This window comes from Xenopus laevis, chromosome 1S (assembly GCF_017654675.1).
Source record: "Xenopus laevis strain J_2021 chromosome 1S, Xenopus_laevis_v10.1, whole genome shotgun sequence".
Lineage (NCBI taxonomy): Eukaryota > Metazoa > Chordata > Amphibia > Anura > Pipidae > Xenopus > Xenopus laevis.
The window spans coordinates 93,657,896-93,673,608 of record NC_054372.1 but is presented as its reverse complement, the minus strand read 5'-3'; the positions used below and the strand labels follow the sequence as shown (position 1 = coordinate 93,673,608).

At 40.1% G+C, this 15,713-nt stretch overlaps 1 protein-coding gene across 1 annotated transcript in view; it reads right to left on the bottom strand.

Annotated features, from left to right (window-relative positions):
• Positions 1 to 15,713, bottom strand: part of ap3d1.S (adaptor related protein complex 3 subunit delta 1 S homeolog) — an 80,413-nt gene that overhangs the window by 4,595 nt on the left and 60,105 nt on the right. The window contains exons 24-30 of the mRNA XM_018243643.2: positions 15,438 to 15,485; positions 8,250 to 8,330; positions 8,008 to 8,166; positions 7,192 to 7,239; positions 6,846 to 7,032; positions 5,962 to 6,050; positions 5,650 to 5,735 (exon numbers count right to left, since the gene is read on the bottom strand). Of these exons, the coding sequence (XP_018099132.1) occupies positions 5,650 to 5,735; positions 5,962 to 6,050; positions 6,846 to 7,032; positions 7,192 to 7,239; positions 8,008 to 8,166; positions 8,250 to 8,330; positions 15,438 to 15,485 (698 nt within the window). The remainder of the gene's footprint in view (positions 1 to 5,649; positions 5,736 to 5,961; positions 6,051 to 6,845; positions 7,033 to 7,191; positions 7,240 to 8,007; positions 8,167 to 8,249; positions 8,331 to 15,437; positions 15,486 to 15,713) is intronic.

The window sequence follows — 15,713 nt, the reverse complement described above, 5'->3', positions numbered from 1 at the left end:
AACAGGTAACTAAAGAAAAGAACAACTTGTCACAGAAACAAAATTTTAATGAGTTCAGAAACATACCAGAAGAAGCACAGACATATATATGAGGCATAGGACTGGCCAGATATGGGATGACTTTGACGTAGTTGGCCAGCTTAAATATATTGCAATATATGGACAATCAATCCCTGTTTTGTTTAAAGGGTAAGGCATTTTTCAGTAGCAGTATGTACAAAATGTCTCTGTCTTAAATATATTGATAATGGGTTGAATGCAGAGGACTCTTGTATTTGTCTATATGTATTTTGTGGTCACACCCTCATTGCACCCCCGCCTAATGTTTTGAAAAATTAGTGGTGAGCACAACTTTCCCTTGTTTGTTATAGTTATACAGGAGCAGTGACCAGCTCCTTGTTGTAGCTCCCACCCTTCCCAGCTATAGTCAGGTGATCCCACTGGTGTCTAATAAAAGGGCAGCCAAGTTTGGGAGTTTTACTTTGAAAGCAGCTAGTAAGTTGCAGGTAAAACTTAGTCCCTTTGTAAAATGTATAATTAAGCAATTGCATGAATAATGAATCAGATGAAAATTGAGCATAGGACTGGCCAGATATGGGATGACTTTGATGTAGTTGGCCAGTTTAAAAATATTGCAATATATGGACAAACAATCCCTGTTTTGTTTAAAGGGTAAGGCATTTTTCAGTAGCAGTATGCACAAAATGTCTGTCTTAAATATATTGATAATGGGTTGAGTGCAGAGGACCTCTTGCATTTGTGTATATATATATATATATATATATATATATATATATATATATATATATATATATATATATATATATATATATATATATATATATATATATATATATATATGGCTCTAACAATGACAATCATGATAATAGTAACATAGTAGTAGTATATTGTAAAGAAATAAGTCAGTCATTTTTATTGGAAGAAACATATGTCAGTCAGCTTTAAACGTTCCAAAGCAATCAGGCTAAAGCAAAAGTAATGTGAGCAAAAGACCCAGCTGCAAGTGCAACGTACGAGGATAAAAATTCCTTCCTGAACCCAAATGGACAAGCTTTCATGATAAATTTATTTAAACAGACTACAGCTGATAAAAACAAATCCTTTACGTTTATTTACTTTTCCATTTTGAATATATATTTTATTTGGAAGTTTCTGGCAATGTATCTTTTTTTTTTTTATCCTGTCATGCCATGTATTGCTACCTTTACCTTTATGCAGAGAAACCAAACCTCCTGCCTCCGATACCTCCCCACAACAACTCTGGCATCTCCGGAGAGCTAGGCTTCCAGGCCCAACAGACATGGTACCTACAAATGAACTGGTTCAGGTCCTAGTACTTTTACTAGATCAAACATTGGAAAGCATTAAGGAAACACTGGATGAACTTTTACAACAATCCTCTAGCCCAGTGATCCCCAACCAGTAGCTTGCGAGCAACATGTTGCTCACCAACTCCTTGGATGTTGCTCCCAGTGGCCTCAAAGCAGATGCTTATTTTTGAATTCCTGATTTTTAGGCAAGTTTTGGTTGTATAAAAACCAGGTGTACAGCCAATCAGAGCCTCCTGTAGGCTGCCAGCCCACATAGGGGCTACCAAATACCCAATCACAGCCCTGTTTCTCATCTACTGGAACTTTTTCATGCTTGTGTTGCTCCTCAACTCTTTTTGCATTTGAATGTGGCTTAAGGGTAAAAAAAAGTTGGGGACGCCTCCTTGAGCCAATCACAATGTATCCCGAAAGCATAAGATAGGATCTCTGTCCTGGAAGACGACTTAAAGGCACAAAATCTATAGCAACGGCATATTACAATTCTCACCGAAAAAAGTGGATGATCTAGAGAACAGGAGCAGGAGGAACAACCTTCGCCTAGTGGGAATACCAGAAACCACAAAAGGCAAACAACTTAAAGGAATTGTTCAGTGTAAAAATAAAAACTGGGTAAATAGATAGGCTGTGCAAAATAAAAAATGTTTCTAATATAGTTAGTTAGCCAAAAATGTAATGTATAAAGGCTGGATGACTGGATGTCTAACATAACAGAACACTACTTCCTGCTTTGCAGCTCTCTTGGTTTCCACTAATTGGTTACCAGTCAGTAACCAATCAGAGACTTGAGGAGGGGGCACATGGGCCATAACTGTTGCTTTTGAATCTGAGCTGAATGCTAAGGATCAATTGCAAACTCACTGAACATTACTGAAGCCTTTATACTATTACTGAAGTCCGTTCTTACACCAGAACGGACTTCAGTACTTCTTACTAACAATAATTCACTATGGTCAGAGGACAATGAGGCCAGAATAATTCTTACAATCTTACCGCCTCATTTCCCTGTTAAATCAAGATATCAAGATCTCAAAATCCTATCCAAAATCATGGTAGACAGGCTACAAACAATCCTACCTAGGATATTATCCTACAACTAGGCTTCACAAAGGGACACTACTCAGTCAGAGCCACAAGACAAATCTTAGCCTCCATATACCTCCACAATATAAAAAAAAGCAAACACAGGATTCTAGTCAATCTAGACGCAGAAAAGGCTTTTGACAGAACATATCATACCCTTTGGTCACCAGCTGCTAAAACTTTTAGAAACTTGTGTTTATCCCAAGTTGCGTTCTTCACAGTATATACCCAAACTCAGATCAGTTCCCCATACAAAAAGGCACCAGACAAGGTTGCCCTCTATCTCCTCACTTTTTCAACCTGGCACTTGACCCACTACTCAGACACCTCATCATTCCAAGGGCTAACAATGGGGCGCTCAAATCACAAAATGATTGCATTCGCAGACTATATCCTATAATTCATTGGCAAACCCAGCCAAGACATCCCAACAATTCTCGAGACCATCAACAGATTTACATCTTTCAATGGTTACAAAATCAATTACAATATATCGGAAACCATGAAAATCAAATACACCCTTGAATCAGATTGGAGGTTCAGCTTTCCTTTCAAAAGACCTACACGCCATATCACATACCTAGGTGACAAATTTACAAACCATTACATTGACACATACAAACTAAACATTAGCCAAACCATCTTAGACCAACAACAATACCTAGCCAAATGGAAGACTGCCAACCTGACCTTTCTGGATAGAGCATACCTTATCAAAATGCTAAACATTCCCAAATTGCTATACAAAATTTAGATGTTATATTACTACCTCAATCACAAAGACCACAAACTATCAATAAAATAATCCAGGAATTTACATGAGCAGGAAAAAGACCCCCGATTGCTATGTTTAAACTTAAACAACAAAAGGTCAATGGAGGCATTCATTTTCCAAATCTGCAATATTATAATGAGGCCGCTCTTCTACACCACATCAGAGACTGGATTTATAACACAAAAACATACAGTAATGTAGAAACCGAATACAGTCTTATGGGAACACCACACATCAACTCCCTCCTTCATTTACCTCCCCATGAACTAATAACTACTTATAAAACAAACCCTTTATTTATTCATATCTATAGAGCATGGCGCAACGTCAGACACAGATACAAGGCCACCCAAAATGTATCCCTATACCTACCATGAGGACTCAGTGGTCACATGACCAATATCTTCAGAAAATGGAAACGGGCGTATTACAGTGCATCAGGGACATACTGAATAAAAACCTTGCCTCTATGACGCTTGCAGAAGCAACCGTCAAATTGCCCTTCCTCCATACCAAACCATTTCACTTAATAGAAGCCTTTCACTATGCAGAACAACCCCCCAGTACATAGATTTGAAATGGGCCAGCTGGACAATTCTGCACGCTCAAGATGTCAGGATACAGAGGCTTCCTTAATCTACTGTATCTGCCCAGTTATCAAACCTTATGGTCAAAAATATACGATTACTAGCAAACTTTTGACAAAACAAAAATTCAAACCCAACATTGAACGGGACCTCTTCAGCAAAATTAAAGGAGGACAACAAGTAAACAAAGATAATAAAGCTCTAGCAGAAAGAATAGCCACAGCGACCAGGAAAGCCATACTACAGGAATGGCTCTCCACCACTGCACCATTGATACAAATTACATATTCCATATGGACTGGTTTGAGGCATCCCCCACCAAATCAGCCCAAACATACCAATTGTTTGATATCTGGCCGACCTATATCCTACATCTTCCCCCAGACATCAGACATATGACAGTTTAACATATTCCGACACACAACCTGGTACAATCTAGAGTGCCTTCGGGGTACCAACCCCATTTTACTTGCTACTTTAATAAAATCCAGACTCCGTGGGTCACGTTTCAGTGGTGCATCTGGGAACTTTGCTGCTCAACAGTTCCGTGTATACAGCAGTAACCAAGAAGATTCAGATGGCACACACATAGCAAAATGTGCTTAAACTTTGTGATTTATTTGGATCTCTGCAGAGACCCTTTTACTTGCTATTCCTCAGGTGGAACATAGCAAAATCTGCCTCCCAGGATCCACTATATTACAGTCAACAGGTATCTACTCAGTCAACTATTTGAGCACAAATGGCCTGTGCTTTAATATTGTGTTAATTATTTCTTGTGTTTTCTCTTTCTGTTTGGTTTTGTTTATTTTGTGATGCAGGATTCTTATTACCTCAATGTGGTAGCACCAGCTACCTTTTTGCGTATACGCATTGTTCTCCTAACAGATCTTGGCCTACCAGCACATTCATCATAAAAGCTAAGAAACCAGAACTGAAAGTCCTATATGAATCAGAAAACTTTGAGACTATATCTGTAACACTGTTATGATGTATATCTGTTCTGATATTTGGAATCCTGCAGTTTTGGGAAAAAATAAAATCCAAATAAAGACAATATATAAAAACAAAAAGCAAATATAAACAAAGCACATATAATAATCATGTTACCGTAATAAGCAGGAAGTCTACTTCCAAGAAAATATTTTTACATACATATTCAGCATTGAAACAACAAGGGATTTTGTGCCCAATTAATTATTTTATTTTGGAGTTATTGATTTAGTTATCTAGTCACATGCAAGGCTGAAACTGCAAGAAGACAACAGAAATTAAAAAACAAAAACCCACCACCATTAAAGGAAAACTATACCCCCAAACAATGTAGGTCTCTATTAAAAGATACTGAGTAAAACAGCTCATGTGTAAAACCCTGCTTCATGTAAATGAACCATTATCATAATAATATACTTTTTTAGTAGTATGTGCCATTGGGTAATCATAAATAGAAAATTGCCATTTTAAAAAATAAGGGCCGCCCCCTGAGATCGTACGATTCACTGTGCACACATACAAACCACATGTAAGGTCACATGAGCCAATTAACAGACAGAGTTCTGCCTTTTGCTTCCTCACTTCTTCCTGTTACAGTTAGTGTTGTAGTATTTCTGGTCAGGTGATCTCTGAGGCAGCACAAATAGAGTCACGAAATGGTGGTTCAAGGCAAGAGATGTAAAAGGGCAATATTTATGTAAATATATATTCCAGTTTGGTAAAATTCTTTAATATGTCATTCAATTTGATATAAACTATATGTTGCTTAAGTATTCATTTTGGGGGTATAGTTTTCCTTTAAGCCAAGTAGCCCTATAAAAAGTGTTTAGAAATGTGGCAGATAAATATATATCAAACTTACCTGTAACAAGGTGTCAAAATTAAGTAAGAAGAGCAGCTGAAGTGTAGTTTAAAGTCTATTTTTTCATGGGCAGATCCTTCATCGTCCTGCCAGAAAAAAAATATTTTATTATATTAATATTATAATACAATATTATGGACAAAGTTGTCTAGCACTGCAGTATTTGATTAAATTCTTTATATTGAAATGCTAGCATTAAATATACTATTTATTTTTTATTCTTTTCTTCGAGAGATTTGGAGCAGTTTTTCAACACTGGTTTTGACTTGACTAGCATACAATGCACGGACAAGCATGAAATCATTAACCTACCTTGACTATGTAGGACAGCGTTCCTTTCAGCTTCTGAGGCAGTACAATACTTTCAACAGTAAAAACAAACTGGGCTTCATTAGAGACCCCTGTGACAAAACAGGAAAACCAGTCCCAATTAAACAAACAAACAAACATAGCTTTGGTGTAAACCAACCTGATTAGGGATTTGGTCCATATTAAATAAAAACTGATATAATATTAAGCAGTCTATACTGCCCAAATGTAGGCAGGAGAAAGAACAAATAGCTTGAACTGCCTCATTTAGCCTTATCAACTCCAGTTGCACAACACTGGTTGAAACAATACTTTCGGTAGTTCAATAAAAAATGTGCAGTAGATCAGACTGTGCCTGACAGACATTGTAAATGCCTCCAACATTAGATGGGTTCTAAAGTCACAATCCAATTTATTTGTATCTTCTCCACACAAAAATAAACATATCCCCAATTTACTAGCTGCAAATATGTTGCACTACTGTCTTGTTTCCTCCTCAGACCTGACAGCCATTCGTTATGATGAGCAGACGGCATTGTGCCGCTTAGAAGAAATTTCTGGCTTTGTGCTCCACTGCCCAAAAGTATGAAAACTACTGCGGTCTGCTCTAAGCCCAAACAAAAGCATTTCATATTTTTGGGCATTCGGGCAGCAGCTACAAATTCTTCCTAAGCAACACAGCTGGCAATGGACTAATGCATGGAAGTGCAGGGAAATCAACTAAACCACAGCATAGGAGGGATTTGAGTCACCTCTGTCAACAGTTGTGGTCACTGGAATGCAGAGAAATGCAGATGATGTTCAAGGAAACTTTTAAAGATACTGTCATTATGTGGAAAGATGCTGTGTGTTATGGTAAAAAATGTGTTTATATGATGAAAACCTGCCTGGTGGAAGTTGAAAGGGAACAAGTATGGCATCATGAACGGATGCTCCATCTGGCCTTAGCATTTTGGTGTTGAGAGAGTCAAGCACATTGAGTTCCATGTTTTTCAAAAATTTCTGGCTCTGATTCTCCAGGATAATGGACACTGTAACTTGGCTCTTCTGCATATCCCCATGGATATCACACATCTGAACATGAGAAAGAGACTTTAATGAACACTGGCATCAAATGATTGAATATTACACTTGATGCTTTATGCACTTCAGTTTATAAATATGCTGGTTGATAATTCTAAACTATAAACCCCAGCATTCCCAAAAAAACTGGTTATCCTGCAGGACACTTACCATTTTGATGTACGGACTTTCAGCTAGAAGTGAATAACTTGACATTGGCTAAAAGAAAGATTGAAGCAAAAAATTAAAATTACACTCCAATTTACAATATTTTCATTAACCCATGACTAGATACAACTACAGTCACTCCCATACTATGTTTTTATAATACTCTGCATCTATTAGGTCATACTGTAATTTGCCCGAGAACTATATGCTACCCACGGCTAATACAAAAGCACAGAAGAGAAGAAGAAGAAAAAAAAAAAAAAAAAAAAAAAAAAAAAAAAGAAGCATGCCCTTTTCTCTGAATCTAAAACATGCATTTTCCAACTTAATAAAACACACTTTCGGACACTGGGACATATTTATCAAAGAGTGAAGTCAGATACCACCACAGTCCACTAGTGTGTAATTCCGCTACTCTCCATGAATTTCTAAGGGATTTTTTTTTTAAATGGATGAAAGTTAAAGTTCACCCTTTAACAAATATCCCTTTAAAAATGCTATAGAAATGAATGGAGAATGACAGAATTTCACTCTAGTGGACTGTGGTGATCTCTTACTTCACTCTTTGATAAATATACCCAATTGACTAGTGACATTGTGACACCCAAGGCAACCAGAAAGTTGTTTTCTAATAAAACACATACTGAAAACATAATAAAGTCATGTCAGCATATCTTTGATTTGAATAAACACAGCACTGTTTCATAATATAGCATCTTCTTTTCCCTTAAATATTTAATCATTAACATAACACAGCCTCTACTCTGTAAAATAAGGTTGCTTTGTTCATATAACATCCATTCCCATATCTTCTCTTACTGGTAAAGGCTCCTCTTCTTCCAGGGTTCCATTTTGTACAGATTCTGAGTGTTCTTCTTCATGAGAGTGATGACGGTGGTGGTGCTTTTTCTTTCTGCTTTTCTTATCCTCCTTTAGCTCTTTTTCCTTCTTATGCTTCTTCTTGTGTCTGTGAGACTTCTAAAAAAGGAGAAGAATATGACTGATGACGAACACTATTACAGGGAATACAAATACACTGGAGTTAAAAAAAAGTGACTCACCTTCTCCTGCTCTTCCTCTTTCTCCCCTTCTAAGTCTTCCTCTTTGGGCTCCTCCATGGTTGAGCTGACTTCAGTTTGGCTCTGTGTGAAATAAAACTATTTTATCTTATAGTTCTTACAAAGCAAAATACTCGATGACCGGAGATTCCCATCTAATGATGTTGGGCTTAGGCCATTTTAGAATACCACCTAAGCAACTACTGTAAGTTAAATAGTAATGCAGTTCTGACAGTAGAAGGGTGAAGACACAAAGAGCTACTACAGAAGATCCTTTTTATGGCTACAAAATACCCTGCCATAGACAATACTGAGAATTGCCTCTGCTAAAACATGTACTGGGGTTATGTAATAAAAGGCACTAAGTTTGCCCAGGAGCAGTAACCCATAACAACCAATCAGCAAGTAGCATTTACTGGTCACCTTTTTAAAAGCAAACATCTTATTGGTTGCTCTGGGTAACTGCTCCTGGGCAAACTTAGTGCCTTTTATTACATATGGGGGGTAGTTTCTTAGCAAAGCCAATTGTCACTATTGTCTATTTTGTAGCCGTGGCAAGTAGCTGCTACTAGTAGCTTTGTTTGTCTTCAACCTAAGGGTAAGGTCATACTGTGAGATTTGGGGAGATTTAGTCGACTGGCGACTAATCGCCTCTTCTTTGGAGCAACTAATCTCCCAGAACCTCTTCCCCTTATGTTCCACCTGCTAGAATGAAAAAACACCTGCAGAACGCCACAGTTCTCCCAAAATTAAAGTAACACTAATCCTTGTCTTCCGCCTGCTAGAATTAAAAAACACCAGCGGCATGGAACTCGTGGCGCTTCATTTTCCGGAGTCGTCCGAAGTTGCCTCACGAGGAAACTTCAGGCGACTTCAGAAAACCAAGCACTGCGAGTGCCATGCTGCAGGCGGTTTTTTCATTCTAGCAGGCGGAAGACAGGGGGAAGCAGTTCGGAGAGATTAGTCGACCAAAAGAAGAGGCGATTAGTCGCCGGGCGACTAAATCTACCCGAATCTTCCAGTGTGATCTTACCCTTAGGCTATGGACACACAGGCTGTTGTCAGCGGCTGTTTTCAGCCTACGGAATTGGGCTGACCTCAGCCTGTGTGTGACCGCAGGCTGATCAGATTAAAATCAATGGAGCAGGGGCACTGAGCAGATCTGCTTCTCTTTTTTTAGTGGAGGAATGGACACTTAAAATTTACTGAGAAAAATGTTTATAACATAGTAAAGGAGCAGAGCTTTTTCCAATTGTTTTATATTTTTTTTCTTGTACTAGTCAAAAAAAATGAAACCATTCTACTATAATCAGTTTGCACAAATGTAGCTAGGGAAACAAATTACCAGCACACAGATAAACCCTATGATTAATGCGTTGTTCCTTATCTCAAAGCCAAACAAAGGCAGTTGTTCACCTTCCAAACATTTTTTTCAGTTCAGTTGTTTTCAGATTGTTCACCATAAACAAAGACTTTTTTCCAATGCTTGCCATCTTTTATTTTTTACAGTTCTCCCAAAAAAAAAGTTTAAAGATTTATGTTCCTGTGAGTAATATTTCAGTCTGGCTGCTCAGTAGTGATGTGCGGGCCGGGCCGATACCCGCGGATTCATGCCGACGCCACACTCTTTGCGGGTGTCGGATTGAGCTCTTCTCCTGCTCTCTCTGCCCACCACCTTCAAATGCCAGGTTCCGGCTTTATAGCTGTGCGCCAGCTCACCACGCCCCTATTGTGACGTCATCGGAGGGTCAGGTCTGCACAGGTCTATAAAAGCTACCCGGAAGTGGGATGTGGGCGGGTGGATAGCTAAGGGAGGGTGGGTTAGGGACGGTTGTGGGATAGGAAAAATGAAAAAGGGATTTCGTGATGCTCACTGTTAAATCGTTTTCTCTTGGGATGTCTATGGGACACAGGAACCACGGGTTATAGCATCTACCAACAGGAGGCAGGACACTAGAGAAGAGGAAGAAGAATCTCCTCCCTGCTGCTATAGCTCTCACCACTTCCTGCTCTACTCTACTCCGTTTTGTCTAACAACGAGAAGTAACTAGCAGTAACAGAACTACATAAAAATGAAAATGGCAGAAAAATCTCAATCTAAAGAGGCCCTCTTCTAGGAGGGAAGCCCTGTGTCCCACAGACTTTCCAAGAGGAAAAGGATTTAACGGTGAATTATCACAAATTCCTCTTTTCTCTAAAGGAGTCTGTGGGACACGGACCATGTGCACATACCAAAGCTGTCCCATTACTAACAGGCGGGTAGAAGCTAAGCATAGGCATTAAAGGAAAACTATACCCTCAAAATGAATACTTGAGCAACAGATAACAGTTTATATCAAATTAAGTGGCATATTAAAGAATCTTATCAAACTGGAATATATATTTGAGTAAATATTCCCCTTTTAAATCTCTTGTCTTGATTCCCCATTTTATGATGGTCTGTGTGCTGCTTCAGAGATCACCTGACCAGAAATACTACAGCTCTATCTGTAACAGGAAGAAGTGTGGAAGCAAAAGACACAAATCTGTCTGTTAATTGGAAATGTGACCTAAAAAGTATAGTTTGTTTGGTATGTTTGTGTGCACTGTGAATCATATGATCCCAGGGGGAAGAACTTATTTTTTAAAATGGCATTTTTCTATTTATGATTACCCAATGGCACATACTACTAAAAAAGTATATTATCATGAAAATGGTTTATTTACATGAAGTAGGTTTTTACATACGAGCTGTTTCATGCAATATCTTTTTATAGAGAACTACATTGTTTGAAGGTATAGTTTTCCTTTAAGCCACCTCAGCCTGCAACACCTTCCTGCCAAAGTGTGGGTTGGATGCCGCAAAAACCTTAAATCGGTAGAATTTAGTAAAGGAATGGATGGAGGACCAGGTAACAGCTTGACACACTTTCTGTGGAGGCGTGGCTCCTGAAGGCCCAGAAAGTGGCAACTCCCCTAGTAGAATGAGCAGTGATATGCAGTGGAGGAGACTTTCCCCGTAATTGCTCTCCTGATCCAGCAATGGAAGAACAAAGAGCGTTGGAGCAGATTTGATGTCCTTTGCATTGCCAAGGTAAAATTCAAGAGCAAGGACTTGGTCCAGGTAATGAATAGCTACCGCCTTGGCCTTACGTGGTTTAGGACAGAAGTTCAGAATCGTTATGTCCTGATTTAAGTGGAAGGAACCGACCACGTTGGGGACAAAGGACGAGGTAGTATGAAGCACTGCCTGGTCAAAACGAAACACAAGGTAAGGCTGCCAAGAAAGAGTCCCAATTTCCGAGACTCTGTGTGCCAAAGCAATGGTGAGTAGGAATACCATCTTCCAGGTAAGCCACATAAAGGGTATGGATGCCAGGCTCAAAGGGTGGAGAGCACTAAGTTAAGGTTTCAAGATGGCAGAGGATCCTATAAGGGGGACGCAGGCATGTAGATGGGAACGTGCGGATGGTATGATATTCCACAGATGGTACTGAGAAATGGATCAACTAATTTATCAACTAAATTGTAACAGTTCAGAATCTGCACCTGGTAATGGCTAGGAAGATTTCCTGTTTTAAGGTCCATTCCCCTGGGTCAACTTTTGCTGACTGAGTTAGTAGACCGGTCAGTTTCGAAGTCCGGGAATGTAAATGACAGGCATTGCAGAGATGTTGGATTACACCCAGAGCAGTATATGGCTGACTTTGTTCAATGCTTGCCGACTCCTTGTGCCCCCTTGATGGTTTATGCAGGCCACTATGGTGGCGTTGTCCAACTGCACTTTGATTGCTGTGCTTCGAAGAAAATCCTGCAATGTAGGAGTGCTATCCAGACGGCCTGAAGTTCCAGATTGTTGATATGAAGAAGGGCTTCCAGTTGGGATCAAGTCCCCTGCATGGTTAGGTCTCCTAGGATAGAACCTCATCGCTGAAGGCTGGCATTTGTTTTCAGTATGAGCCAGTGTGGTTCTACCCTTGCTAAATGGGTGGGAGTTAGCCACTACAAGAGGGAGGTTCTGGTCTGGGGGAGAAGTTGGATTAGCTGGGTCAGAGAGACACAATTCCATTGGGCCAAGACGTTCCATTCAAGTTTTCTCAAATCACGTCTATGGAGGATACCGTGTGCACCATCGACTATAGCCAGGAGGAAGATAAACCCTCAGAGCAACGGTGTGGAAGGCCATCCTGAGAAAAGTTAGACGTGGGAGACAGATGTGATTTTGCTGTGCTGACTGTCCATCCCAGGCTGGATAGGAAGTCCTCAACTATGGACAGCTGGCATTTGGCTGCCGTGGTTGATGGGCCTTTGAGGAGCATGTCGTTCAAATATGGAGTTATTGAAACTCCCTGAGACCTTAGTGGGGCAGCAGTTGCTGCCATCACCTTGGTAAACAGTCTTGTGGCAGAGGTAAGCATGAACGGGAGGACGGTAAACTGGAATGACAGTTTTTGTAATTCGAAACAGAGGAACCGTTGGTGTGGAAAGATTAGAATGTGCAAGTATGCGTACTTGATGTTTAACGGCACAAGATGGACTCTAATGGACTTACTGATGTCTGATCAAAGAGACTCCATTTTGAAACAGGACACCCGGATGAATGTGGTGAACTGTTTCTGATCCAGTATCGGGTGAACAGAGCAGTCCTTTTTGGGTACAATGAATAGTGTAGAACTGCAAAACATGTCTTCTATGACCCTTTCCTCTAGCAGGTTTTGAATCACTGCTAAGAAAGCAGTGTGTTTTTGAGGTTCTCATGGTATCTGAGACAAAGAAAAAAGGTGGAGGTTTTGAAAGAAACTCCAGGCGATAACCATTGGATATGATTTAGTGTAACCATGGGTAGTACCTTTGCCACTAAAGTATAGACCAAAACTAAAGAATGGGTGTGATCTTGGTTGTGGCACGACAGTACTTTTGCCCAGTCACTTGACTTATGATTTTGTCCAAATCCGGTGCAAAGAGGTTTCCCTTTGAAGGGCAAAGTAGTTAGAGATTTTTTAGAATGAAAGATCCGCAGACTAGAGTTTCAACCAAAGCGAGGGGCAACGGCCACTCACAGTGCTGAGGGGCAACGGCCACTCACAGTGCTGAGGTGTGACTCATGGCCTGGGCAGCATCAAGAGAAGCTTTGTAAAGGTAATTTGAGCTGTACTGCCAGTTTAAGCAGTTCTTGTCTTGGCACTCCGGTGTTAATTCCATCTAACAGGGGATGGAACCAAGTCTGCATGGCTCTGGTAACCCAAGCCAATGCCAACACCTGAGGCGCAGATTACAGCTTTAAGGAATCCCTCCATTTTTTATCCTCCGAGTCCTTGAATGAGGAAGCATCTGGTACTGGGAAAGCAGTATTCACTGACGAGGAATTGTATAATTTTCCCAGGTATTCTTGCAAAAAGGTAAACACATTGAAAACAGCGATTGACCTGAAACCTGCTCTCTGGATTCTTCCATTCAGATTGGATGAGATTGTCCAGTTGTGCATGAGAAGGAAATATAAAAGGTGATTTCTTGTGACGCTTAAACATGTGCTGAGCTGATACATGTTTGGAAGGAGCGCTTTTAAGGTCTAATCATGAATGACCACAGTGATTAAGGAGTCAACCACGTCTGAAGATGGTTTGGACACATCTTCAGTGTTCATCCCCATCATCATAAGAAATATCTCCTTCACTGAGAGATTGATAATTCCAATGAGCAGAGGCTGGTTGGGATTCACTGTCGCTGGTTAGAGGTCCTTAGAACCTCCTCAGCAGAGCATTTAGAGCATGTGGCACATAATGGGTCTTTTCTGCCACAGGGTAGGTGTTTGCAGCATTAGCACAAGCCAGGTATTTAACTTTTGTGGTTTGTGCAGGTTTGTCCATAGGAAAGGGTCCTACTTGATTGCCCTTTTGCCATGGTATAATGGATATCTGTCAATTACAGCTGTCCTGAATCTGAACCAGTATCCCCTGCTTAATGTGTGTGTCAGAAATGCAGCAAGGTTAAATAAACAATAACCATTCGCTTAAGCAATACCAGGTGGTAACAAGGTAAACGCAATGCACCAACACAAGTACCAATGTAATGCTTACAACTGGACTTATAATACAGAAGTAAGCAAGAAATATGTGCCTGTTCCCAGTGCCTGTCCCCCTGCATGATGGAAGCGCCAGTTTCCACTGGATTCAAGATGGTAACGGATGCCTCGGTCGTCGGAGAAGTGCAGCTCAGATGAAGATGGCGAGCTGAAAGTCAGGATGGAAAATACTAGATGTACGCACCTAGATAACTCTCAGAATGTAGATACGAGTTGAGAATGAAGCAGTGGCAGTGATGTAGCACAAGACTTCTCTTCTAGCTCAATTTGGTGCGCATTGTGGTTCAACGTGGAACACAAGACCGCACCTGCAACTGGTTTGTATGGAGGAGATTGGTCCTGATCTGGCAATGCAACAGGATTGAAGCTGGTCAGGTTGAGCAGGCACACTCGGTGGGGGAAAGGCAGAAAGTATTGACCTGCAAGCTTCAGACAGCTTCTGCTCTGGTAATGACAGAGACAGGTATATCTGTGTGGCTAGCTCCAGAGGAGACTTACTGGTCTCATCACTAAAAATGGCCATAGATGTAATAATTATAATATTTCCTGGAAAAGATCTTTTCAACAAATATTGTTTGTTTCAACGCACATGTAGAGCTGAATCATCAGATATACAGGAAGAAACAATAGAATTCTACTTGTATCTGATGATTCAGCACTAACATGTAAGGGTTCCTTCAGCGGCACCGGATCAAAATTTTCCACCTGGGCCGATCAACAAGACGACCAATATCCAAGTCTTCTGCCAAAATCAGTCGGCTTATCTCCTGCCATACGTGCACCGAATATTGTACGAAAATATGTTTTTGAATGTAATTAAAAAAACTGAATCGATGAGGAAGTGTGAGGGGAATAGCAGCTGGGAGAAGTAGTATTTTTCCTGTTCTCTAGTGTCCTGCCTCCTGCTGATGAATGCTATACCCCATGGTCCCTGTGTCCCACAGACTCCTTTAGAGGAAACATCTTTAACACAAAACCTATTTAGTGTGCTCATGTTTAGCACAGTGCATATAGGCATTTACATGACATAAACAGAAATAACTGCAGTATTTTGGGAAGTAGCATTAAAATGTTTGATGCTGTCCATAAATTCATTCAAAAACATGAAATGGGAACTCCAGTTAACTAACCTGTGGTTGAGTGGGCAACGTGGAATTGTTTAGCCAGAAATCCATGTCCTAAAAACAAAGGCAGTTGTGACTAGGCAAGGTAATATACAAAGGATTTAAAATTTGTTGTAAAACATACACATAAGTCACCACTTCACAGCAAATTTACAAGTAATCATGTCTGGCTTCTCTTTGCTGCATTCTCTAGACTGTTGAGTTTTTAAGCTTTGCAGACATATAGCAATATTATAAATACAGATTAGAGGCAAATTTATTTCTCACCATTGTTGACAGTGA